Source organism: Lathamus discolor, chromosome 10, assembly GCF_037157495.1.
Source record: "Lathamus discolor isolate bLatDis1 chromosome 10, bLatDis1.hap1, whole genome shotgun sequence".
Lineage (NCBI taxonomy): Eukaryota > Metazoa > Chordata > Aves > Psittaciformes > Psittacidae > Lathamus > Lathamus discolor.
The window spans coordinates 19,848,159-19,875,512 of record NC_088893.1 but is presented as its reverse complement, the minus strand read 5'-3'; the positions used below and the strand labels follow the sequence as shown (position 1 = coordinate 19,875,512).

Genomic DNA, 27,354 nt, shown 5'->3' with positions numbered 1-27,354 from the left:
CTGCTCTGTGATGTGATGACCCATCCCCAGCTGCGTGCTCTATATAAAGGGTGGGGCAGCCTGGTACATGTTCTTTGCTAAGGAGAAAGGCTGGAGGTGGGCGTTTGCTGCTTTGAGAGCATCTTATAGTTTGCTTCCTTTAGGTGCAAGGTGAAGTTATGCAATCCTACAGTCAGGTATGTATTGGATGCTACAGGTATCTAGAAAGGCTCAGTGAGAAAATGGGAGTTGGTAGACGTTAGGTGGGTTTTTTGCGTTGGTTGGTTTGTTCCCTTCGCTTCATGGCCATGCAGGCAGGATTGCAGCTCTCTCCCTCCTCTTTTACCCAGAAAGGCAGAAAGAAAGTGTTTGGAACAAACTATATTAAAACCAGGAAACTGGGGTCTTTTATACTGGATGTTGTGCCTCTTGCTGTGACCTGTTGCTGGGGAGTGGAGTTTGCTAAGCTGCTTGTTACCCTTTCCACCTTCCCTGGTGCATTCTCCTGCCTGGTGAGCTCTTGTGTGCAAGCTGGAGAGCAAAGAAAGCCCTGAAGACTCATAACAGCGAGCAACAGAGCGCCTGCTGCTGTTCCCTCAGCTCAGGTAAGGTGCTGTCTCCTGGCTGTGAGTCTTCATTTTACAGCGATGTTCTGACTGCTCCCACATAACTCTCAGCTCTGGCTGTTGTCGCAGTGCCTCTGCTGTGGGGTTCCATTAGGGCTGGGAAATGGTGGTTTTCCGCTCAGGGGTCTTATTTATTCTGTGGTTGTCAGCCAGGGTTGAAATGTGAGTCCTTATGTGACCCTGAGTGAGAGAAGGGCTCAAGTGCAATTGAGCTTCTTAAAATTGCAGGAAAATAAATCCCAGGATTATATTCTTTTCCAGTCTCTCTGTTCTTATGCTTCCTATGTGGATGTGCTGCTGGTACGTGGCTGTGTTGGGTTAAAGGTGATGCTCTTAAGGGTCTTTTCCAACTGAAGTGGCTCTGTCCTGGGAATAGATCCTGTGTCCTGAAGGCCTTGGCCAGCAGCAGAATCCCATCCAGTCTGTGAGGTGTGGGGAGCTGGGCTGGGATTCCTTTTCCGTGGTCCAACAAAACCAGTGGAATGGTTGGTTATGTTTACAAGGGCATTGCCAGCAGAGATAAAGATGTCAGGCCACAGCTGAAATATGTGTGCAGTTGGTCCTTACCACCCAAAAAAGATGTGGATGGGCTGGAGTCATATGGCAAAGATGGGGCTGATGGGCACAAGTTATTCCTGGGGAGATTCCGGTTGGACATAAGAGCAAATTTCTTCCTAATGAGAGCAATCAGCCCCTGGGATAATCTCCCCACCTGGACGCTTAAGATCTGGCTGGACAGGATGCTGGGGCATCTCCCCTAAGTCGTGCTTTGACTGGGAAAGTCGGACCAGATGGTCCCTGAGGTCCCTCCCTACCGACGGCGCTGGGATCCTTGCGGGGCTCTGCCCCCCTCTCCCCGGCGCTGGGTTCAGGTTCATTATCCTGACCCCTCCTCCGTGCCTCCCCCTGGGCAGGTCCCTGCCCGGCGCCGTCCCCGGCCCCCGGCGGGCTCTGTCCTGGCCACGCTCGGGGACGCGGCGGCGGCTGCCGAGCGCCGGGGGATGCGCCCGGTAAGAACGGGGATGCGGGGGATGCTCGGGGCCGGGCGGAGGGAGCCGCAGCCTGGAGCGCTGGGATCAGTTCGTGCCTGGTGCTAATGACGGGAAACGGGAGCCTGGGGCGGGGGGGGTTTGCTCTTAGGTCCCGTGCTTCCAACCGCCTGCACGGCGCGGGAGCGACCGCTGCCTGCCGGGAGCAGGGGAGTTCAGAGTGGCTTTGTCAGGCCCGGTGCGTGTTTCAGGGGTTCTTTCCTAGTTTGCAGTCTGTGGAGCTCCAGGGCCAAGCTCCGTGCTGCGGAACAATGCCCCTTATTTAGGCTGCCTTCAGCGGGAGGGGCTTCAATCTGCCTGCTAAAGACCTCAGCTGCGTAATTATTTCCTGCTAAACATCCCGGGGCAGTAAGTGCCCAGACCCCTCTTTCCCTGCTGTGCAGAGACCGGTTAACAGGAGCCTTCTCTCACAACGAAAGGTCTCCTTAGCAGCGTTTAATGTCAAGAATGAGGCAGCGTCGGGTAGGAACTGAGTGTCTTTCAGTGGAGAAATGTACTCTAAAGAATTCCGAACTCGAGTGCTCCGAGTTCTGCAGAATATTTGTGGTGTGCTTAAAAACCAGAAACATCTCCAATGGCGTGCACGTAGTGGGAAAGCTAATGAGAAAATAGTGAGGTTACAACTGCAAGCAACCTGAGTGTGTGCTTAGGAGATAGAAATCCAGGCTGAATAAAGAGGGGAGGTGACAGAAAGCAAAGTGTTTTCGAGTGTGTGTGGGAGGGAGCCACAAAAGCCTTTCCAGCTGTTTACAAATGGGGCGAGAAGATGCAAATGGATTTGGTGAGGAGTTTGCCTGGGCGGGTTTGTAGTTTTGCACCTCTGCTGCTGTCTCCTGTGTGGCTTTCTGCAGTGCTGAGGTGCAGGTCCCGACATGCAGAGGGCCCGATTCCTGTGAGTGGGGCTGGGGCTGGACATGGCAAACTGCATCCAGGCATCCTGAGAAAGAGTGGGCTGCCCCATCCCTGGCAGTGCTCAAGGCCAGGTTGGACACAGGGGCTTGGAGCAAGCTGCTCCAGTGGAAGGGGTCCCTGCCCGGGGCAGGGGTTGGAGCTGGAGGAGCTTTAAGGTCCCTTCCAACCCAAACTGTTTCATGATTCTATGCCTTACACTTTGGGACTGGCACAGAGTCGGTCCAGCCACAGCCGGGAGCTCCTGAAGATTGCAGTTGAGAACAGAATCTTCAAACTCTAAGCTACTTGAAAAAGAAATGAAAGCATTTTCCAGGCTCATTAATTTCCCAGGCTTGGGAAGAGTTTCAGAGGGAACAACAAAGAGCACATCCTGATGCAAATTCATGCAAACCAGAACTGAGTTCCCTTCTGCAAGGCGTGGGAAACAAAGTCTTTCAGTGCCAGGTCAGAAGTGTTGAAATGAGGCAGGGCATCAGTTTTTCCCTAAGCTGCTGCGTAGGAATACAGGATTCGCTGCCTTTTCCCCAAAATGCTGGGTAAATGAGAGTGATGCTCCTGCTGACTCAGCAGGTTTCCTGTACTGTGGTTGTACAATGCACATCAAGCCAGAATGGGAACCAGGCCCCACCAGTCCTGGGCATCATCACAAGTGATGCAGTTGCCAGTCTGGGCCCTGGGTGTGTGCATGGCTGCGTGCTGTATGGCTCGGAATGGATTTTGAGGCTTTTCTTGTGTGTAAATTCCAGGAGGGCTTGAACTTGCTCTCGCAGAGCTGCATCACCCTATAAACGCAGTGGGGTTTGGGTGCTTGTTTTGGTACCTCCCAGTTTCCTTTCCTGGCTCCTATTTCAAGCCTCCTTGCTAGGACAACCTTGCTCCTCCTTTCCCCTCTGGCCTATCAGCCCAGCCTCAACGTGCTTTTACTCTACTGTAGGCACCTGATCCTAACTCTTCACTGAATTTGGTGGTTCCTTTGCTTCACCTCACTGATCCGAGCAGCACCGCAATGAGAGCAGAGCTTGGAGGTTTCCCCAGCTGTGGGTGATGCTGAGCTTCCAAAAGAAATTCCAGGAATAGCCTTGTAAGCTATGGATCGACTGCATGGAAACTTTAATACCCCCCGTCTCCACTGAACTTATGCGGAGTGATTGTTGAGGGATTTAAATTCAGCCCCAAATTCAGATCTCTTTGATTTCCCAGTGAATCAAAGCCAAGTGCTTGGTGCAGTGGCTGTTCCCTGCCAGGTTTTCAGTGTGAACTCCAAAGGACAAGCGCTACTGGTTCCTAAAGGGTTGTCAGAATCTCTTGGAACTCGAGAATAGGATGTGTTACCCTGAGCCTTGTCCTTAAACAGCTGGAGCACGTCATCTGGAACCTGAAAAGAGAGCCCCCAGATCCCATGAGCAGAGCTCCAGCTGCAATGTTCCAGTCAGATGGATGAGCATTTGTTGCAACAGGTACCTAGAGCAGGAGATGTGAGCACTGCTGATACACGTGGGCCTTTCTAGGACACAAACCTGCCTGGGTTTCATCCGGAGTATGAAATGAATCTCTCTTCTGTGGGAGTTTATTCTTGGTGCAGCATTCCATGCATGGAGCTATATGAGATTGCTTCTTGGATCGGGGGCTTCCTTGCACCTGTCTCTGTTACTGCAGAGGCTTCTGGCTTTAGGAATGGGGACGGAATATGACTGGAATTAGAGAAGAATGTCTTTCTGCTATGAATCTGTCCGGGAGTCATTGCGCCTTGGGCTGTCCTGAGCCTGCCTTTAGTGAAACCTCGGGCCTGGTTTGAAAGCTTTTAGAGCTGGAAGGGACCTTAAAGCCCACCCAGCTCCAACCCCTGCCACAGGCAGGGACCCCTTCCACTGGAGCAGCTTGCTCCAAGCCCCTGTGTCCAACCTGGCCTTGAGCACTGCCAGGGATGGGGCAGCCACAAGGGAGCTTCCTTTTCTTTTTATGGTAATAAACATAAATCGGCCAGAATTTTGCCTGCTTTTTCTGCAGGAAGTTACTGAGCTTCCAAAGAAGCATTTATTTAGAAATTGTCAACAGCCTTCCCCCAAGTCGTGAACCAAACGGTTTAGGTGGTGAATGCGCTCTCTGAGCTGAGTTTTGTGGTAACCTTAGAGCCTATAAAACGTCAAGGTTTGACCCAAGGGTCTGTTGTACTGCGACTGGTCACTGTAAAGCTCATCTAGGTTCTTACTGCTCTCTCTTTTGAGGTGCCTCACAGGTTACACTCAGGTCAGTGCCTGCTGACCATGGCCACACTCTGGGGCTTCTTCGGTAGTTTTGCATGGCCCGAGTGCCTTGAAAGACGTTGTTTAATTCTGGGTGAAATTGGAAGAGCGTATTTGGCACAAAACAACAGCTTTTAAGGTTTTTGTAGACAAGCTGAAGGCGTGATTTTTGATGTGAACCACAACAATTTGGTTGTCAAACTGAAGATATCTGCAATGGGGCAATGGCAGGAGGCTGCTCCTGGCACATCTCCGTGGCACGGATCGCGTCTCTGACGCTTTGACCCATGTGAAGCTGAGTTTCCAGCCCCAGCCTCATGAGAATTCCCTGCAAACCCTTGGCTGAAGTAAGTTGAAATAAGGGACGAATACGATTCCCTCTGGAAGCAGCATCTGTCCTGGGCAGGCCAAGCTTCTGCTCCTGCCATGTGGTGTTTTCCAGCGAGGGCGCAGAGCCCCGTGTATCTGGCAGGTGCCAAACCCTATCCGAGCTTAGAATTCCATGGGTGAGAGCGACTCTGGGATGTGTCGGTCCCTGCCTGACCTTCACCAGCTGCTCTCCTTTTCCCTGTGGCAGATCTCACGGGCTAATGGAGAGGAGATGCACAAAGCCCTGTTAGGGCCCATGGTAAGTGATGTGGTTTGTAGAACTGCCCCTGTGCTGTTCCAGAGGTGGCTGGGTGGCAGGTCAGGAGGGTCAGTGGAACCAGTTCTGATGTGTTTATGAGCTTGCACATGTACTCTTGGGTGCCTTGGGATTAAGGAGCTGAGGCCATAACCTGAGCTCACCTCTGGAAATGCACCCACAAAGCTTGGCTGCTGTGTGGCCATCCAACATGGGAAACCTGGTCCGGTCAGTGGAGCAAGGCACTGGAAAACAGATTTGTTCTTTCCGCTTCAGCCATTAACTTACTGCATGAATGTGGCTAAATTCTGTGTAGCCCTAAATCTCTCCATTGAATAGCTTCAGTCAGCTCTGTCTGAGATGTGCTGAGTTCAAAGCCCCTCTCTCTCTATCTATATAGATGTGTAGTGCAAGTAATTTTGCCCAGATTACATAAACCGGACTGGTAAAACAAGAAGGATTTGCCCCTATTAAAGAAGCCCTTTCCAGGTTTGTGGCGTTTGCTAGTGAGCTGTCGGGCGCTAGAACAGGATTTCATGTGGCGTGTCTGAGGAAACGGCTTCTTTTGATGGTTAAAATCAAATTTAAAAAGCCCAGATGAATTGCAGCATCTTGTCCAGCCACTTACAGCAATTTCCACAACAGACACCTTCTCTGCTGCCTGTTCTCTGTTAATGACGCCTTACAGCTTTACCACATTAAAACATCTTGATGTGTGCTCCTGAGCTTTTTCCGTAGTGGAAACTCTTGTGACGCGTCCGTTGTGCACAGCTTGCAGGATACGGTCCTTATTAGCAGTACCTGAAGGGGGCCTATAGGGATGCTGGGGAGGGACTCTTCATCAGGGACTGCAGTGACAGGACAAGGGGTAATGGGTTCAAACTGAAACAGGGGAAGTTTAGATTGGATCTAAGGAGGAAATTCTTTCCTGTGAGGGTGCTGAGGCACTGGAATCGGTTGCCCAGGGAGGTTGTGAGTGCTCCATCCCTGGCAGTGCTCAAGGCCAGGTTGGATGAAGCCTTGGGTGGGATGGTTTAGTGTGAGGTGTCCCTGCCCATGGCAGGGGGGTTGGAACTGGATGATCTTGAGGTCCTTTCCAACCCGAACTATTCTATGATTCTATGGCTCATGGAAAGGGAAAGGTGTACTGCTTAACACACTAATCTTAAATGGGTTTATATGTTATTCTGACATCCCAATGCCTTCTGAAGTCCAGAGAGGCTCCAAAACTAAAATGATGCACTGGCATTTCCAGACTATAGGCCAAATGAGTGTGATGAATGAGCCAGGTTTGCTTGGAGGCCTCTGAAACTCTTTTTACTGTTCGATTATCAGAATAATACTGCTTTTACTTGTGAAAGTGTGTGCACAAGTCACCCTGTGAGACACACTGGGGTTTTATCAGAAGACATTAGTTCAGTCCTGCTGGGCTTATACATTTATAAGCTCCATGACAGCAAACAAAGGCATATAAGAAAGACATACCTATTGCCAGTCATTATTCTGAGCTGAACTGTACTTAATGCCCAGACCTTTGTGGTCTGTATCTGTTGACCCTGTGTAATTTCTCCCTTACCCCACACACTGCAGGACCAGGCTGCTGGCAGAGTCCATGGCTTTCCTTGCTGTCCATCCGTTTATTTGGGAGTGTAATAATCCTGCTCTGGGCCTGGAAGTTAATCGTGTAATGCTCCTTTTCCCTATGACACCTGATGGCTACATCATTTATTTAGGCCCCCAGAGCAAAGAACCGGCTGTACTCGAGTGTTGTGAGGGGGAGCAGGGAGCCTCTGCCTTGTAACTGGATCGATGCACCAGCAGGAGCACTCGCTGTGTATGTAAGTGCAGAGAGGGGAGCTCGCACTCTGATGACAGAGGCAGGCAGCAGCTGGCACTTTGCTCTTCAGCCTGGTCCCCGGGGAACCATCACATCCCTCTCTCCTTTACTCACATTTTACAGTGCTTAAACAAATAGATCACAGTTTCTTTGGGAGTTGTTTATTGCCATCCTGTGCTGCTCTTTCACACTTAGCTACGAGTGTGATTCCTCAATTGGAGGGCAGTGACAAGTTGCATTTAAATTCTGTTTTTCTAATTATGTGTGGAAGAAAGCACAGGAGTGCCACATTCCTGGCACGGAACACCCTGTTTCATTTTTGAATGCCCTTTCATTTAGCCAATATAAAGAGTTTTGCCACAGATACCCATGGAATCAGTGTCAGACTCCAAGTGGGTTTCTGGTGAGCCTGTGTTTGCGGGCTGAGTGATAGATGCACCTTCATACTTCGGGCCCTAAAGCTGCTTGTGTTTCACACCGAGACTGGGTTTAACATCGAAGGGAGCTTGGCACAGCCTAACCCTGACCTGGTTTGGGATGCGTTCCTGTGTCGCAGCTCGAGCTGCGGTGCTGCTGAGGCGCGGTGTCCTGCCCGGCAGCACGCTCCGCTCCCCTGGCATCGACTCCACGTTCGCCCTGTTCCTCTGTGAGCTCTTCCAGCTCAATAACCCCTGAACAGCTTCTGCCAGGTTAGCAAACCGAGTGAACTCAGCTGAGTCCAACGGGTCCGAGAGTCACAGCAGGGCCAGTGTTGGGGACAGGAAAGAAGGAAGTGAGAAGGGGAGATGGCAGTCGCTCCCGTCAGCAGCAACACTGACTCAGCCACGTTTCCATTTAAATGCTTTGAGCAGATTCCATCCCGAGGCCCAGGGATCACTGAGAAACCATGAGCGACATGAGATGAAGTTCAGCTGGTTCAAGAAACTATATTGAACAGTAAAATTAAACCCTCTTATCCAGGCTGGTACAGCCCCTCGATCCCAAAACTAAAATGTCTCAGTATTGTGCGATATCACCTAAAGATGCTTCTCTGGGTTGGAAGAGCTCAGACTCTGGTGGTCTATGTTGAAATGTGCTTACAGCATGGCTGCAGCCAGAGCCTTGTTTGACTAAATGCTGTTTTACTTGTCTAAATGAGGCTTTCGAGTAGTAGCCGATTGTTCTCACCTATATGTACAAAGCCATTCTATATTTTGCCAGGGACAGAGCCTGTAACCTCACTCACCCAAAGCTCGCAGTGAAGCTTTACAGGACTAACAGCACGGCCGTGCTGCCTGGCAGTGGCACCAGCCGAAGGGAACTCTTGGCAGCTGAGCTCTCCCCAGCACGCAGCACTTGCCGCTGCTCCACACTGCCCAGAAACTCCTGCTCCTTGCAGCTTCTTACATGGCTGTGAATGGGAAATCCTCCTCCAGAGGAGCATGAGCAGAGGAAACGGGTGTAAGTGCCTTTGGGTGCAGAACGTGTTGTACCAAGCAGGGACCGAAGGAACACGGGGACCTGCCTTTGATAGCTGGTACATAGGTATGACTTGGAACAATAGCAGTGGCTTTGTGTTGCCTTTCTTCTAGAAATTATTACCGAACAATTAACTATTAAGAAATGATAAAAACCATCAGGTTTGCTGTAATATCCTGCAGAAGGATTTCCTGCCCTTTGAATTACTGGATTCTAGTGAAAAAGCAGCGAATGCGCGTCTGTCTCAGTGCTCTGCCCTGCTAGCTGGTTTGGTCACTGGGTAGGGCGGCCACACCTGCAAGGCTGGGGTTGATGACAGGTCTCAGATGTTATTTTGTCTGTTAGGCTGCTGCTACTTGGTTTGGGTGGGTAAAACCCAGGATGTTTGCTTCATATCTGTGCTACCATTGACCTAGTTTTGGAAGCCAGTAACCCCCAGCAGCCATCTGTATCCCAGCCGATGCCAAGCCATGACAGTAACATCAAAAGGTGACAGCCCACTGGGTGATTGGAGGGGTTTATGGCCAACATTTGCTGTTTGTGTTGCTTCCCCTTTGGGATTTCACTTCCTAACCCCTTGCAGCATTCAGAAACAACAGGGGTATTGATGGTAACCCCTGACATCTGTATCAGGAGCGTCATGAGATTTTGTACACCACCGAAAGCAGTGGCTGTAGAGGTTCAAGGCTTCCCTGAAAGCCGTAGCTCTCAGTTAGGGGACCTGCCCTGTACAGCAATATATCTGGTTGTGAAGGGTTTGCCAACATGATGTCAATGCGCTCAAACGTTCAGGAACCCAGGGACAAATGAAATGAGCCTCGGCTCTGTTGTTTTTACAAACCCCTTTGACTGTTTTTCCTCCTGGCCCTGTTTATTGTTGTTACCACGTACGTTCCTAGCTACCAAACCTAAGCGGCTTTTCCAGGACTTGGCCATCTCCTGGGGATACCCTGGTTATTTCCTAGTGGTGCTGAATGAATGGCTGCCGTGCTCGTGCCCGATACGAGAGTAAGGTTCTGCTTTGGTGCAGTCATGTTCTCTGACTCCAGTGTGTTGTGGTGGTTTGAATTGCCACAGGCAGCTGCAAGTTCTCTGTTTCGGGATCTCTCCATCACATCTCATTCGGTCCTTACTGGTCCTCAAGCATATTACTGTGGTTCAGCTGCGGCAGGGCTGTGGTTACCCCCATCTCCCAGGGGTAACTGTTCTGAGCTTGACTCTGGGGATGGAGCAAAGGGCAATTACTGAGCCCAAATCCACAGCGCTTCATGCAAAGGGAAGGTTTAGTTGTTGGTGTCTGTATAACATGGATCTCCTGTGGCAGTCAGGACCCCCAGGGAGCTCTACCCTGCCTCCCTGTTGGCTCTGCCAGTGTCTCGCAGGCCTGTGGTCTCCCCAGGTGAATGTGGCTGGGGTCCTCCCTGATGGCAGTGCTGCTGGATCCAGCCTTGGACCAATTCACCATTAGAGCTGCAGGGCACATGTAGTATGTAGTGACTTCTTTACAAGGCAAATGGTTTGTAGTTTAGGAGTAGCACTCGTAGAATGTATAGAACCATAGAACCCCAGCCTGGTTTGGGTTGAAGGGACCTTAAAGCCCACCCAGCTCCAACCCCTGCCCCGGGCAGGGACCCCTTCCACTGGAGCAGCTTGCTCCAAGCCCCTGTGTCCAACCTGGCCTTGAGCACTGCCAGGGATGGGGCAGCCACAGCTTCTCTGGGCACCCTGTGCCAGCGCCTCAGCACCCTCCCAGGGCATGCACGAAGCTCCGGCACAGGGAGGGCACAACCAGCGCTGTGTCAGTGGCTCTGTCCCCATGTGGGAGCCTTGCTCATGGCCTGGCAGGAGGAGCTGCTCCGGTTTGAGTTCTTCCCTCCAAGCTGCTATCCCGCAGTGTGAGGTGTTTTACTTCTCGTTTCTGGGGCCTCTGGGAATGGTCCCTTGGCCTCCTGCTGCAGATCACAGCTCCATCAGCTACCTCGTTGCTGCTTTGTGGAAGCGGTATTTAATGGGATGACTAAACAGCGAGCTAGTTACTGAGTAACTTCCCAGGAGCCCTTCTGCATACTCCAGGAGTTACTGGGCACATCGTGTACTGGAAAGTAAGTCAGGCTTAGGGCTGGCCTGTTTGGGACGGGATAGTGAGGAGGAGCCGGGGTGTTTGCTTGCAGAACAACCTCAAACATGGGCTGAATGAATCAGTGAACTGTATTCCAGAGGCTCCCGTGTTCCCCCATACACAGGGTACGTGGAGTTGAGCTTTTCCAGCAGAATTATCCCCATCCTCTCCTCCTTCCGTGCAGTGAACCAGGGATGGATTTGGAGCTCTGTGATGGCTTCAGTAGTGCCTGGCTTGGGGACCATGGTGAAGCCAGGCAAGAAGCAGAAGCTGAATCCGTGTCCCGGCATCCCACCATGCACACACTGAACGTGCCACAGGTGAGCAGGATGCGGACAGAACCCCCAGTTTTCCCTTGAGAGATGATGCACGAGAACAGAAGCTGTTGCCCGCGTGGCGTTATCCAGTTGGGAGCTTAGACTGAGGGGGAAAAATACAGTGGCATAAAATCGGCTTACTTTTTTAATCCCAGCTGGAAGCCTGTGGGAATTCATCTCCCCCTATGAGGGTCTTTAGTATCAGGCTCTGTTGCATAGGGCTGGAGGCAGGACAGAATTTATTGTGGGTGTTTGAGTTGATTCAGAGTGGCACAGGAGAGGTGAAAGCCTCGATCTCTGTGCCTTCTGTGCTGTCTTATGAGCAGAACACTTGATAAACCCCACCACGAAGCCTGCAGCACATCAAGCCCAGCCCCAGTGTTTCCTTGGACTGCGTTAACCTTTATGGTATGCTCCTTTTGCTCTCCCCCTCTGAAAGCGGAACTTAACTTTGTAAGAGAACCAAGTGCAGCTACTTTGTTGGAGTTAATCCGCTTTTAGTTGGGTTTAATTGGTAGCAATGCTTCTTGGCTGCCTCAGAGCCAGAGCTGGGGACAGCAAAGGCCGAGGTGCGGCAGAGTGAAGGATGCTGTTCGGGCCATGCTGTCCTGGCGGGATGCACAGGAGGGAGTGTGTTGGGTGCTGGGGGCCTCAGCAGCATCTTTGTGGAGTTTCTCCATTGTGCCAAATGGGAGTCCTGGCCGCTGCCAACAGCTTGGGCACGAAAAGCACCATTGTTAATAATTGACTGGTGCAACAGCAAAACGGCCGAGCCCGTGGCTTGCTTCCCTCCCTGTGCACTGCAGCGCTGGGCACGGCACGGGGCACTTTCCAGCAGAGGGGTAGAGGGGTGTATGTGGAAGTCACTGGTGCAGGTTGATGCTGGCGCTGTGCGTGGAGCAGCTTGGACACATCCCTGTGGTGTGATGGACCAGGTGAGGCACCGGAAAAACCACCTCTGAATCTGTGTGAGTTGCACTGAAAACACTTCAGGGTCTGGTGTTTGGAAGATCTGTTCTGCAGACGTGGCTGGAATGTGGAACCAAAGCATCGGCTTTTGTTTCCTAAGAAGAAAACTGGAGGTAGAAAACTTGTTCCAGCTGCACTTACCATGGATATGCCTTCAGGTGTCTAGAGGTAACTAACCCAAGCATCGTTTCAGAGTGAGTGCATATATTTTAGATGGCTGTATGTGGTCTATATTGTCTCTCTGTGGTTGCTGTGATGCCTATCTGGATATTTGCTTTATGCAAGAGAAGAGTGCACGTTCTGGCTACTCAGTGTTGCTTGTATCACACTTGCTGTAAATGTGGTGGGAAGGGGATTCTGCTGGTCCATAGTCTAAGTAACTGCTCCTTCATCTCTATGCAAGTGTGTGCTTGGGGAGGGAAAGCAGCTCCCTGAAACCCTGAGTGCAGACCTCCGAGGGCCGCAGTGTCTGTGTCCATGCTGCCGGCCGGGTGGTCTCATGGCTCTCCCCATGTGAGCAGACTTTCCTTCATCTGGACAGTGGCCGTGTCCCAGAGCAGCTGGAGGATCACACCGGTCCTCACAGGGCCACGAAGGAGATGGGACCATTAGAGATGGTGCAAGAGCACATCCTGACCCAGGCATGAGCTAGTGGAGGTGGCAGGAGGGAAAGCGTAATGTGTGGAAGTGTCGTGTTTTCTATTGATCCTTTCTCCCCAGCAAGGGCTCTTGGGTTTCTTTTCAGAGCATCTGCTGCCAAAGTCCATCTGCTCCCATCCCTTCTGTAAAGTCAGCAGGAAAACAGATGAAGAAGCAGGATACAGCCTGGAAAATGTTAAAACCGTATTTGAAATGTTTAACCTGGGGTGGAAAGCAGCTTTAGGCATGGGAGTTCTCTAGGATACAGGATAATGTGTACTGATTCTAAAAGCAGCAGTGTCATCAGGCTTTTTCTTTCTGGCGTTTTGACTTTGGAAGCCTGTAATTCTTTAATGCTCTTGACTATTTCTGGGTCTGTTCTTGCAGCAATGTGGATGGGAAATTTATGGCATTAAAGGAACTTGATTAGGCCCTAAAAAGGGAGAAAAATTGTGCTGAAGTAAGAAGGGATGAAGTGGAAATGATTGGAGGGGAACGTGTGCGCTTGGGCGGAAGCTGTGATTTGGGGCAGAAGTGCGTTTTGAGGCGTGCTTTCAGAGATAGAAACCAAAACAAGTGCTTGGTGCTCAGCAGATGAGGGAGCGATGACGATAGAGGCCGAGAGCAATTTCTGAGGCTGAATAAGGGAAGTCAGGGAATTCAAGGACAATGGGAAGTATGTGGCGGGTGACTGCTCTCATTAAAAGGTCAGACTCTGCTGGTGCTCAGGAAAGGCCTCTCGCAGGGCTGTGACCAATTGCCAAGCCTCATCTTCCTCATTAAACCCTTGGCCAGAGATGGGACCGTGGGTCTCTGGTCCAAAAGCATTGTATTTGGGCCACAGCTTTACATTGGCCATGTTTGCATGGTACTGCAATGCCAGCGGTCAAGTCCAACAGTGAGATGCCATCCCTGGGTGGGAAGTGACTCTGGGGAAGGTGGAGATGGACCCGTACTGGCACTGTGGTTCAAGCAAAGCTCCTGCACTCGACAGTAGGAATCTCTTCCATCTGTGGAGAACAAGGCATAGCTGGGTAGGGAAGTTCAGGAAGATTCATGTCCCCACTGCCACCTTCCCCACTAGGAAAAGGGGATATTGAGACGCGTTATTCTTGTTTTCATCCTCCTTTAAATTACTCAAGACACTTCCATTGCTCCGGAGACCCTCACGTCTCTATCTGTGGCTTTTACTGGAACAGTTTACATTCCTCAACCTGTGCTGAGATTTACTTCTGTGCGCACAAGGCTTAACCCTCATCTAAACCCCGTTTAGGCTCTGCTTTGAGGATGTCTGATACTGTGACTTTCCCTGGCTCCCAGTAGCAGGGTAAGTTTCCCACTGGGCCTGTATAAGCCAAACTTGAAAGCTTGTCCTTGGTTTTAGATGTAAGATACCCTTGGCAAGTGTTGGCTACTGCATGATAGTGCTGGAAATAGATGGGAAATCTGGGGTTTAGAGTCCTCAGAAGTCTTTGCAAGGAAAATGCAGAGCAGCAGAATGTGTTTTCCAGTCATCTAAAGGGGATGTCATCTGATATGCTTGCCTGCCTCTTTGAAACCTGAAGCTGGAAGCCCTAGGAGGTAAAATGGTTGATTATAGGCTAGAAAAAATAATAATAAAGGGAAAAAGAGAGGAACAGGCTTTCAGTGGCTGGGCACAAGGATATCAGCAGCCACGCTTTCCTGCATGTGGTATCCTCACATTTCAGTCATGTGAAAGTGATGGAATTTAAAGACTTCAGACATTTGTCTGGAATTTCTGGATATTTCATAGTCTGGTCAAAAGAGCAGCTCTTATTTCCAGACATCTCGCATCTTGGAGTCACTGAGAATGCATCCATATGGATGATCGGGGGACTGGAGCACCTCCCGTATGAAGACAGGCTGAGGAAGTTGGGGCTGTTCAGCCTGGGGAAGAGAAGCTGCGTGGGGACCTCAGAGCAGCCTTCCAGTACCTGAAGGGGGCCTATAGGGATGCTGGGGAGGGACTCTTCATCAGGGACTGCAGTGACAGGACAAGGGGTAACGGGTTCAAACTCAAACAGGGGAAGTTTGGATTGGATCTAAGGAGGAAATTCTTTCCTGTGAGGGTGCTGAGGCACTGGAATGGGTTGCCCAGGGAGGTTGTGAGTGCTCCATCCCTGGCAGTGTTCAAGGCCAGGTTGGATGAAGCCTTGGGTGGGATGGTTTAGTGTGAGGTGTCCCTGCCCATGGCAGGGGGCTTGGAACCGGATGATCTTGAGGTCCTTTCCAACCCGAACTATTCTATGATTCTGTAATGCGCGTGTGCACAGCTTGATGGTCAGCAGGTGACCTGCTGCAGGTGATGCGATTCCACAGGCTCTGCACTTGCTTCCCCAGGATTTCAGACTCTCAAGGCTTCCCAAGGCTCGCCTGAGCCTCAGAGGTGATGCTTTGGTAGCGGTTACGTGTGCTGGGCTGTGAAGCAGGTGGGTCGGGTGCTGTGCAGTGTGCAGCTCATTGGAATCTGAGGAATTCTGGCTAATATTTACATCAGGTGTTTGCTCGCTGATAACAAACGGGTCACTCGCAAGCATGTACATGACATAATGTGGGGAGGTTGGTCACGGTGTTTGCTTTGCGTTTCACACACAGGCCACGCGCGTTGCTTGGGGAGCAGTTGCGTGTTGTAGCCCGATGCACATGAAGAGCTGTGGGCTTCCCCTTCAGCTCCATGGACCCACTTATTTAAAAACGGCGGTTTTACAGAAATGGACTAGAAATAGGCAGTGTTGGTAAAGAGAGCTTGGCCTTGGAAAACAGGGAACTTGTGACTGCAGCTTGGAGGCACTGAGTTTCCTCTGTACAGAGTTAATTTGCCAGAGACTCGAGGCTTTGACCCACTGAGTTGGTTGCAAGGAATTCAGGGTTGTGCAATACAAACCACCTTTCCCCGGAGCGAGGAGGCTGAGGTGGCGACTGCTCTTGTAGCAGCAGTCGGTGAGGGGCTGGGGGCTTCAGCAGGTCAGAACAGTAATGTTTTCCTCTTGCGTGACAAAGTTCTCACATAGCTCTTTAAACACGTTGAGATCAACAGTCCTGCTTCCAGAGTTTAGGAAGCATCTCCTCCAAAAGCAATATGTCAGGTTTCTCCTAGGATGCGTTTCGGTACCATTTATTTGCATTTCAGCAGAGGTGTCTGGAGGACAGCTGCTCAGTCGCTGACCTCCCTGTGCATCCCGAAGAGATAGCTTGAAATAAAGGAGGAAAAGAGATGTTGGGAAGCAGCGGTGTAGGGAACCAAGAGAGCGCTTTCGATGGCATACATAAACCAAACCACAACTGTTATGTAGATTCTATACGTAGCTGTGAGAAGTTAGAGCCAAATTCTCATTGTAAATCTGAGCGGCTCCAGTAACTTAATGGAACTGCGCCAGCGTGTCCCAGACGAAGACTTGGCCCTGTCCGTTAATAGCAACAGAGCAATAGGGCTGCTTGGAGTGGTTCCACTGCGAGAAAATTCAGGCTTAGAAAATGGAGATAAGAATGGCAGAGGGATCTGCCTCCTGGGTCTCCTGTGGAATGTGGCTCCCGTAGGGTCTGATCCTGTGCGCTCCCAGCACCCTCAAGTACACGATGCTCACACTCACTGTGGCGGTCCAGGCTCCCAGGTGCAGGCTGTTCACCGAGGTAACATAACAGCAGTGCGATAGGGACTGTGGTACAGCCTGATCCTGCATTTAGTGTCACTGCAGTCATTCTCTCTGCTGCTTTTCTGTCTCTGTAGCTTCAAACAGCCCAAGGCTTCCCTTTCACCTTCATACAAGGTTTCTATTTCTTTAAACTCTTCACTAGAGAGCCTGGTGAGAAGGATGTGGGATGTCGTCATCAGCCGGCGATGCTTCGCGTTCCCTCTGCCTCCCTGTTATTCAGGGATAGAGAACGAGATTTCACAGCTGCCTTTTAGATCATCCCTAAAGAGCTTCTCCAGGTGTCCTTGAGTCCGTTTCTTACTGTGATGTCCAAAAAAGCCCAGCAGAAATTCCTTCTGTTTTCCTTTCCCAGAAACCAGTTCATTTATTTACTGTGTCCCACCAGGCCAAGTTCCCTTTATAGATTAACTCGTGCGGTTTGGCTCCTGTCCATCTCTTCCTTTGGATCAACATGAATGATACCAGGACTGTCTTTGAAACAAAGCAGGAATGTGAGGTTTCTGATTAAACAGCACCGTCACCCCTCAAGCCTCTCTCTGTGCCAGCTTTGAGGCCCTGCTGCAGAGGTTCAGGTTGGGAATGAGGGCTTCAGGTCTGGTGAGATCAGCGTTTTTGGGGAAATCAGGTACGTGTTATCCTGGTAGGATTTGGAGACAGTTCTGTCTCCTCAGGAGCGTGTTACTGGGGCAGTGTGTCACTGAAGGGTTTCAAGGCTTTGCTTTCTTTTGATCACAGAATCACAGCCTTGTTTGGGTTGCGAGGGACCTTAAAGCTCATCCAGTTCCAGCTGTGTTTTGATTCTGCCCCTTGATGTTTGGCAGTCATAATGAGAGGGCATCTTCCAATTGTATGTATAGTCTTAGACTTAATAAAGGTCTGGAGAACTCTTGTCATTAAAGACTTGGTTGCTCCATTTGTGATAGAGGAAATGACTATTCCAAGATCCTGGTAATTACTGAAGGCAGAAATTTAACTGTTACTCCAAATGCTATTTCCAAGCTCTCATCTGGAGCACGTGTGTGTGATGCTCTCTGATGTCCCCAGGTGCAATGAGAATCCTCCCACTCAGGTTTTCACGTTTCTCTTTGTTTTTAGGATCCTCTAGGTATTATCGGCATGTGCATACAGAGGAAAATGTGCTTTTCTGACAACTGTTGTGGATATTTAACCAGCCTTTGATTTCTGGAAATGCTACAACATGACTTCGTCTGGGAAGGGGATCGAAAGATGGACTCAGAGGCAGCGTGGCAGAACTGGAGAGCTGGCAGAGCCTCTGTCCTCTCCTGGAAGCAGCCGCGGCCTTTCACCAGTGAAGTCGGTCAGCAGTGCAGAGCATCTCCTGCAGCTCCCTGGAAGAGTGGACTCTGCTTACAGCTCTTTCTCGGGGGGATCAAATGCTCCAGAGTATCCCATCACACCGTGCTATGGTGAAAACTGCTGTTGGCCTCCGGAGCAGGCACCTTACATGGACTCGGAATATGTACGAGGTATTTATAATCTCAGTGCAGCAAACTCTGACCACGGGTGCCTGCATCCCTGCAGAGCACCAGGCCCGAGCGGCCACAACTCTCGCAGCACTGGTCTCACCGAGCACTCTGGAAGCGCTCCTACCCGGGGGACTTCGCATCAGGGACCTCCTCCTCCAGCAGCACCTCCACCTTCTCCTCCCATGCGACTCGATAGCTATGAAGTCACCAGACACCTGGAAAACTCAAGAGGAAGACACAGCTCTGGAAGTCATGGTGACTGGAGTGTGCAGCCAGCTCCTTGCATGCAGGACGGTCAGCTGGTGGATAGGGATGTACCATGGGGTCGGCACAGGGATGAAGTAACGGAGCAAGATATAGTGGCTGCTAAGGAAAAGACTCCGGAAAACAAGGGCCTTTCCTCGGACTCTGCAAATGAGCTATCTACATCAAAAAGTCAGGGGTTAAAGATGGAGGAAAATGGAGAGTGGAGCCCATCCCAGCAGCCTGTGAGGAGAAGCAATCCACACATCTTCAGCAGACCTTCTTCAGCCATTTTTCAGGAATATTTAAAGACTGACTCTGTGGCCAATATCCCCCACATACTTTCTGCTTACAATTCAGTTCATGCTTATGAAGATCCTGAAGAGAAGAGTTCCAAGTCCTGTCACCCCGTGCATACCCACCCTAACACTGTTAATGATACACAAGAAGACAAACAGTGTCCCTGCAGTGTACATCAGCCAGCTCTCAGAGATGTGCAGAGCACAGTGACAGAGCCCAGCCAAGGAAGAGGATGTTTGCCCTGCCCTCAATGCCCTCCCCATGCCGAGCTGCGTTCAGGTGTGGATCAAGGTGGGTTTGAGAACAGTTGTGACTTAAAATATATGGAGCACGCTTCCAGGAAGCTGAACGGTTGTACAGGCAAAAATCAGTGCTGTGACTCTGAAGGAACACTTGGAAGTGATATCAGGGAACCATTGAATGAGCCAGCCAAAATGCAGAGGTCAGCACTGTCCTGTGGTTACGGTCCTGCTGAAGCGCAGCCTCCACGCTGTGAGGAGTGGGATCAGGGTGATAGGCGCTGCCATGGTAATAGTGGCCAAACGTCTTTGATCAGTCCTAAGGAAAAGCCCCCATCTCACTTTTCACATGAAGCCAAGAAAGAAAAAGAGGTCAATACCAGCAGTCCTGACCTCAGCGTACGGCTGGAACGAGAGGAGCCTCCTGTTCAGAAATGCCAGCCTGGATTTCAAAAGCAGCTCTTGAGGCAGCCTCGGGATGCTCTTGCTGGTGAACAAATAAGCAGGCAGACAACTCCCATGCTTTACTATCTGTCTGGAGGGAAACCCACCGATATCCTGAGCCACAACCAGCTCACCCAGGGTAAAGAGGACTTGGGGACCTCACTGAAGGAATCCCCAGCAAGCAGCTGCTCAGCACGGTATCTAGAGCTACAGAGGGAAAGCAGTCAAAGGACCAACCACCACCATCAGTGCGGTGATGACCTGCTTGAGACTGAAGATCTCATTCTCATGGATGAGAGTTTCAAGAATGACTACAGAGAGAAACTTAAAGTGGCTCAGAAGAAGGTTCTGAGAGAAACCTCCTTTAAAAGAAAAGACTTGCAGATGAGTTTGCCAGTTAGACTGAGGCATAAGCCCTCTAAAAGGCCATCAGTTGAACACCTTAGGTCCTTCTCATTATCCGGTTCAAGTGAGGATGCCAAACCGGTTGCTTGTTCCCCTTCTCCTCTAGAATCCTTGGAATGTTTCAATAGAGATGAAGAAATTAAGAAGCCACAAACAGGTCGGATGGGGGGGAGGAAAAGGGTCACCAAAGAGCAGAAGAACCTGTGTTATTCTGAACCTGAGAAACTCGATCAGCTAGCAGATAAGGAGGTGTTGTGGAGTCAAGTCAGGGGTGAAATCACTGAGGAAGGTACAGGAGCAGCAAGGAGGAAGACTCTGGAGAGCAGAGGGAGGGCACTTTCCAGCTCAAGTATCTCCAGGACAGAGCTGAAGCAGATCCAGCACACTGCACTTATCCAGTACATGGAACGGAAGATTAACCAGAGACCAGGTAGTTCACAGCACCTCCCACTGCATAAGCCACCCCTGCAGAAGAGGCTGTCACATCCCAAATGGCCTCCTAGCAAGACTTCCAATGCCAGCGGGAGCAGGAAGATGCAAAACGACGAGGTTTTCTGCCAAGTTCTCTCTAAAGAGAAATCACCGGATGTCGTTCCTCATTTGGCTTCTGTTCCGCCGCTGAGTATGAGCAGCAGGTACAACCCCAGCTCTGCTGGTACAGAGACCTCAAAGCTCGGCCCATTGCCCAGGGAAGCAGGCAGGGACTACCCCAGCAAATGTGCGTTGGCTGATAGCCTCCTGCAGGCGGGTGATCCAGCTGGGAGAGCTCAGGAGAGGCCAAAATCCACTCCTCCTTCCACACAGGTGAGACCGATGTTAACAGAGTCATTATTGTTTGGGAATAACTTGGGACCATCCACCTGGTTCAGAGAACTGTGGGACTGCTCACATGAAAAGCATCATGAACAAGTGCAGAGGCGAGGGCAGGGGGGATGCACCACGTGTCTCTTGAAGGGGACAAGGTGTGCATGGGGTCTGGCACTCCACGCACATACGTGCTGCGTGCAGGGTGATGCTGGTTGTGTTTCTGCTGTCACTGTTGTAACTAGAGCAACTTCATTAGAACAGTGTCCCAGGAATGGCTTTTGTGGAGAGATTTTTATTAATGCCCAACCGTTTTAGGTCCTGAATTTGAAGGACAGTAGCTGTCAATGTTGTTGTCAAGGAGAATAAAAAAGATAAAGGGTCAGGAAATAATCCAACGTACTACTCAAATTAGCCCACTGAAGAGGCTGACGAACGAACCCCAGTGCTACCTACTTTTTGAATTGTTATGGGAGCAGAGCACGTATTTTGTTGTCAGATGTTCCTTGGTTTTCTAGGTGGAAAAGGTGGATGCTACATGGGGAGAGCATGACAGGAATTCCATTAATAAAACCAGATAGACACAACAACCCCCCCAAAAGCCCCACACAAACAAGCACAGAACCTCGGTGAACCTGCTCAGAGGTCTGGTGTCAGCTTTTGTTCTGGGGATGGCAAACATGGGGGTGAACTGAAACAGCTGCCTAGCGTGAAGGTGCTCGTTGTCCTAGTGTGGTGTTTTTGCTTCCAGGACACTCACGGACAAGTGGCATCTTCTCGGCGCTGCCAGAGCTCTCTTGGCACCCCCAGGTAAGGCTGTGAAGGCTCTGCCTGGGTAGAGCCCATGTCCAAGCCACAGGAACTCCAGCAGCAGCTGTGGTTGTCTGCCGCTGTCTTGGGACCCTGCGTGGTCCAAATGGGAATACTCATCTGCTGCACTATTTGCTTCACTTTGGGACAGTCTTTACAGTCATTTCTGCTGCGCGGAGCCAGGTGGAGCAGGCAGTGACTACCTGAGCTGCGCTCCTGCGGCACCCGCTCGCCTGCACATGCCTGAGATCACAGCTCCCTCATCCGAGCTCTGGCAAACACAGCATCTGCAACAGCACGGTGTACCAGGCTGGAAAACGTGTGATGAGAGCGGTGTGTGACAGGGGCTTGGGGGGGTGGTTCAAAGGGAAAAAGTACTGTACTGTTTGCACACAGCTGACTTGAGGGGTGTACGTGTGTGTGTGTGAACTCTCCATGCCTGTCTTGCTGCTTTGAGCATCAGGAAGGAAAAACATCCGAGCTCTGTCTCACTGAGGCAGTGATGCTGACGCTTGTGTAGTCATAGAATTTCCACTGTTTCAGTCACTCAGAAAGATGCCGATGGTTTCTGGAGGCTTGATTATCTTGGAAAAACAGTTGTGTTTCCAGTGAGATTTTATAATCATAGAATCATAGAATCATAGAACAGTTTGGGTTGGAAAGGACCTCAAGATCATCCAGTTCCAACCCCCCTGCCATGGGCAGGGACACCTCACACTAAACCATCCCACCCAAGGCTTCATCCAACCTGGCCTTGAACGCTGCCAGGGATGGAGCACTCACAACCTCCCTGGGCAACCCATTCCAGTGCCTCAGCACCCTCACAGGAAAGAATTTCCTCCTTAGATCCAATCTAAACTTCCCCTGTTTCAGTTTGAACCCGTTACCCCTTGTCCTGTCACTACAGTCCCTGATGAAGAGTCCCTCCCCAGCATCCCTATAGGCCCCCTTCAGGTACTGGAAGGCTGCTCTGAGGTCCCCACGCAGCCTTCTCTTCTCCAGGCTGAACAGCCCCAACTTCCTCAGCCTGTCTTCATACGGGAGGTGCTCCAGTCCCTGATCATCCTCGTGGCCTCCTCTGGACTTGTCCCAGCAGTTCCATGTCCTTTTTATGTTGAGGACACCAGAACTGCACACAATGCTCCAGGTGAGGTCTCACAAGAGCAAGAACAGTAACATCAAAATGCATTTGAACATAGCTCTGTAATATGTACTAAGTAGATTAAAAGAGAAATCCAGAATTGGTTTCATTAGTCAGTAATTTAGGTTCTCCTCTTTGGGACAGAGTTGGCACTTTTTACCATGGGTTTGTTTCAGAAAACATATTTGTTGGTCATGATTAGAAAATGGGGATTCAAACAACTTAGGCTGGTGCAGCAGACTTGCTTTTTTGGCAAGAAAAATGAATAGGTGATCTGGAATCTGAATTCAAGAGGAAGCTGGAAAGATAACGGCAATTATCCTGTAGCTGCTTAAAGAGGCTGCAAAATACCTGTGGTAGAGGAAGTGTCTCAAAAGGAAGTGTCTTCTTTCTTCTAGACTCCATGATCCTGAGAAAGATGGATGTGAGAATTGTGAACATAAAGACAACGACATAAGTGGAAGTCTGTGTTGTCAGGGTACCACGGAGCTCACTCCTGAAGCCCCTATTCCCATACCAAGGAGCAGAGGCAAGGGAGATGCTCAAGCAGAGGAGGAATGCAGAACTGAGTCTCTGAGCAGCAACGCTTTAGCAGAGAGTCCAGAGCAGCAGCCTGCAGCTTCTCCAGAGCAAGTAATTTGCTGCCACACAGTGTTAGCTCAGCCCCACCACGGGGACGGGAATACAGCAAAGGAGACATCCACGTACAACAGCCAAAGCGATGCTCACCTCAAGGGAGAGGCAAAAAGGAGGCTGCCGTCTCCTGAAGACCAGCGATACGAAGAACTTGCTCTGGAGATCATTGCCAAAGACAGTTCTCTGGTGGATATTCTCATGCCTCACCCTGATAGAAGAACTGCTTTAGACCTGATGGAGGGTCTGTTTCCTGTTAACATTTCCATGCTGGATAAATCACACAGGAAAAAGGGAGATGTACAGCACGCGCAGGAGAATGAGTGAGTAGACATATGATCTAGTATTTTAAGCTAATTTACTGTATGAATATCACATGCTCTGGTAGTAAGGTGACCTGAGCATATTGCTTTATTTTGGCTTCATTAGCAAATGGTTTAGGGATCAAGAAACGTCTGAGGCTATGGGCGTATGACCAGAAATATGGTTCAGTGATACCTTATTACGCGGGACTGTGACAAATCCAGACAGCAAATCTTTTGCTTTAGATCTTTTAAGAACTTAGATTGATTCTGAAGTCAGGATGGATTAAAGCATGAACGCAGCGTTTGAGAATTAAACTCCGAAGTGCTTGCCATGGGTATTTATTTTCTGTTCCAACAGCAGAAGTAGCAGAGATGCACCAGCAGAATGTCCTGAGCCTGAACACGGCGCCAAGCAGAAGCGTGGAGATCCTACCTCTGAGGGAAGCCAAGTCCTGAACAGGAGCAGAGACAGCCCAAATGACCTGGATGACATCACGGCTAAGAAAGTGTGTACATGACCATCAGAGGAACCCAGTTTATTCACCATGACAAATAAGTTGTTATTAATGTTATATATTTCACTGGGGGCATTCGTATTCATGACTTTTATCCCAATAATAATGTTTCACAGATAACTTTGAATGCATTTGTCCTGGTAAATGGAGTCCTGGCAAATTGGCATATTGATCATAAATGGTGCTGTTTAAGTCCTGGTTTGATTCAGATCTCTCCCCCACATACTTCTCCTGAGCAGGTCACTGGGGATGGGTTGTACCTGGAACAAGCACGTAGGGTGGGTTATACCTTTCCTTGCAAGGCCAGCTCCCGCAGCAGCTGAATCTCAATTTAACACTCAAATCTGGCCTCAGAATCTTCAAAATTCATTACAACTGGCAGCCTGAATAAGAAGTATTTTTCAGTCTGAGATAACTGGCAGTTCTTACTTCATACAGTATGTACGGACTGAGATAGCACTAAGGCAGCTTGGAAGGGCAATGTGTAGCTTCAGAGAATGAGCTGGTTTTTATCCCGTGTAGGAACCTGGCCATGCTCCATCTCAGGTAATGACAATCTGCCTTCCTGAAACTCCTCCTGCTGTGCACGTGGTGATACTCCTCGTCACCCACTGTCTAATTGCTGCTCCTGCTCGCGGTGGCATCAGATGACTTCCAAAATAGCTGATAGGGTTCTTCTGCTCTGGTCTCAGGGTCTTTTTCCCCATCAACATTTCCCTATCCAACAGCCTCTCGCTTCACTACCCAGGCCCTGCAGCTTGCTTGAATCACCCCAGGAACTGACTTTGTGTGCGTATTATAAATGAAATTCCAGCCCTTGTAAAGCTTGGTAATGGAGCTGTGACTTGATGCTCATGTCTTGGAGCATAACCTCGTGTAACCATGTTGTAATCCTTATTGCAGTTGACTTGTGACTGATGGGAAGCTCTCTGAGCTAGGGATTATATCACCAGTTAAGGTGATTACCAGTGATTTGCTTTTCAGAGTTTGACAATTAAGTACAGCTTAGAAAAATACTCGATTTTTCCTCCTTTCCTCGAGCTTAAAATCATTTTGAAAGTCAAAAATCTGCCACAGACGATGCGAGGAAAATCCATCCTCTAGAAATGATCGGGATCCTCTTTGGCCATAACAGCTTTCTAGGATTATCTTTCTCCCTTTGCAGCTGGAACTCATGTCCAGGCTCCGGTCCAAGCTGCAGACCCTGTACGGGGAAAGGGAGCTCGTCCTCTCCGACGCCCGGGCGTGCGCCGTGCGAGGCACAGAGCTGGAGGCGCTGGTGCAGGATGTCTGCAGGCACAATGAGTTTGAGCGCTACCTGATGTTCATCGGCGACCTGGAGAAGGTGGTGAGCCTCCTGCTCTGTTTGTCCAGCCGCCTGGCCCGAGTCCAGAATGCCATGAGGAGGATCGATGGCAACACGGATGCTGAGGAGAAGGTGAGTGACAAGTGAATGGAGGGGGGTTACTTGTTTGGGTCACTCCTTCCCAGGTGGGGCTGATCCTGTGGCATTGTCTTACAGCTCTAAACAAGAGTTGTAAGCTACACATGAATCCCAGCTGCTGTTATAAGGAGATTAAATTATACATGAAACTAAATTATACATGACACCAGCCGCTGTCCCGGCAGGGTTAGTGCCACACAAGGAGATGGTTTGTGCTGGGGGATGGCCTTTGAACCCTGGGGGTAGCTCTAAGCCGGGGCTTCAGGGGGCTGTTTGCCGTTTGGGGTTTTTCCCCTGGTCGTTGCAATGTGGTAATTGCTGCCTTTGAATTTCTGCTTCGCTTAATGGGCTTGTAGGGAGCAGGAAGATGTGGTCGTAACCTGAGACAAAATTCCCTGCAGTTTAACTCAACTAGCCAGTTTAACTGGAAAACTAGGAATTGTCTCATGTCACCAGGAAATCCTTTCAAGTCTGAAAAGTCTCCTTTTTGTTAGAGGAGACGAGCCAGGTTTATCGCAGGAATGATGCTGTCCTGCTGCTCTTGTTGCTTTTAGACATGTTATCTATACAATACCTGCTGTTCTCTCTCATATGGAAACTCGAAAAGCACAGAGTTGGAAAAACTGGGATTTCCTGGAGCTGGGCTGCAAAGAGGTTTATCATAGTTCTCATGCAGAACAGCCCTAAAAGGGTCCTGCCATGCAGTGTGACATGGAGATCAGGATCTGCCCGCTCCGGAATGTCACTCACATGAACAGGAATAACTTTGATGCTGTATTTCACACTGACTTTGGCTTTGTGGTGGGCACTTCTCTAGTGTTATGTTTATGCTCTTCATAGTAAATGTGTTAAAATATCCAAGTATTTGAATAGCATCATAAAGACTTGGTTATGTGCCTGCATCTTCACAACCACCTCCCAGGTGCTGCCATTGCCCCAGTGTCAGCACAACCAGCAGGCTGGACCTTTGACTCTGTTTGAGGGTGCTGCTGGTGAGCACTGCTCTGTGCTGGACACTGTCTGGAACTGGACATCTCCCAGCAGTGCTCTCCCTGTGAGCATCATCACAGCTGGAAGAGAGTTAGCTAAAATGTGAGTGTGCTAAAATGCTGTAGAACAGGCAAGGCTTGACTCTGGTGGGTTTGTTAAAAAGAAGCCTTTGGACAGTTACCAGCTTAATAGGAGCTTTAATAGAAGATGTCTTTTTGATGTGACATTGGTACTGCGGCCACACACAAAATACAAAGGTACGTGTCTTAAAGAGCTTCTAATTGAATGAAGATGGATACAGGATACTTTAAAATTCCCAGCATGTTAAATGTATTGATTTTTCTCCTGAGGGCAGCATGGAAGGAAGTGAGCCCTGATGGGCTTCACTGGGTGTCTTTACCTAACAAGCCCCAAGAATGAGTAATTCAATCGAGCAAAAGCTCATGTGGAACACAAAGCCCACAAGAGGAAGTAATTAAACTAAATTGACTGTGGCTTCCAAATGAAGATGTAGAGCCTGCCAGGAATGATGAGTTTTCATAGTGTGCTGCTTTGTTCTCTCGTTCTATCAGCAATCGCTCCACGAACGGCACAAGCTCTTGTCTAGACAGCGGGAAGATGCAAAAGACCTGAAAGAGAACCTGGATCGCAGGGAGAGGGTGGTCTCTGGCATCCTTGCCAAGTACCTGAGTGCCCAGCAGCTCCAGGACTACCGGTGCTTTGTTCAGGACAAGACCTCTTTGCTCATTGAGCAGAAGGACCTTGAAGAGCAGATCAAGTTTTTTGAAGAGCAATTAGAAAGTCTTGAGAGAAGCATCCGGCTGTAGCACCCACCAACAGCCCACCCGCTGCAACACCCTGACGTGGGACCTATCCCTGGAATTCCGCAGGCTGGGTTTGGTGGATTCTTGCAATCCCGGTAGTGCCGTGGTGTTGACAAGTGCTTAGATGCGGCAGGGATGCTCTAGGCACGCACTGGATGTGCCTTCCCCTTGGACAGGCCAACTGCCAGCAGTGTACAGCACGTCGCGTTGGAAATGACTGAGAGGATGTTTGCTCCTATTCACTTGGTGTGTATTTCCCCTTCTTGTCGTCTGTCCATCTGCTTCCAGATTGACATAATCTCAATAAAAGAACGGTACAAATA

The 27,354-nt window shown here is 50.0% G+C and overlaps 1 protein-coding gene across 8 annotated transcripts; it reads left to right on the top strand.

Annotated features, from left to right (window-relative positions):
* The first annotated feature begins 86 nt into the window (after positions 1 to 86).
* SHROOM1 (shroom family member 1) lies at positions 87 to 27,354 on the top strand. Of its 8 annotated transcripts, XM_065690623.1 has the most exons (8): positions 87 to 176; positions 330 to 584; positions 17,543 to 20,369; positions 21,121 to 21,179; positions 22,719 to 23,276; positions 23,617 to 23,764; positions 24,939 to 25,211; positions 26,780 to 27,354. In XM_065690623.1, exons 3-8 carry the CDS (start codon positions 17,646 to 17,648, stop codon positions 27,032 to 27,034), a joined length of 4,017 nt encoding a protein of 1,338 aa, XP_065546695.1. In that variant the 5' UTR covers positions 87 to 176; positions 330 to 584; positions 17,543 to 17,645; the 3' UTR covers positions 27,035 to 27,354. The 8 variants fall into 8 exon arrangements, with proteins under 8 accessions (XP_065546695.1, XP_065546701.1, XP_065546693.1 ...); XM_065690629.1 differs by lacking the exon at positions 330 to 584 and having other exon boundaries at positions 23,620 to 23,764; XM_065690621.1 differs by lacking the exon at positions 330 to 584.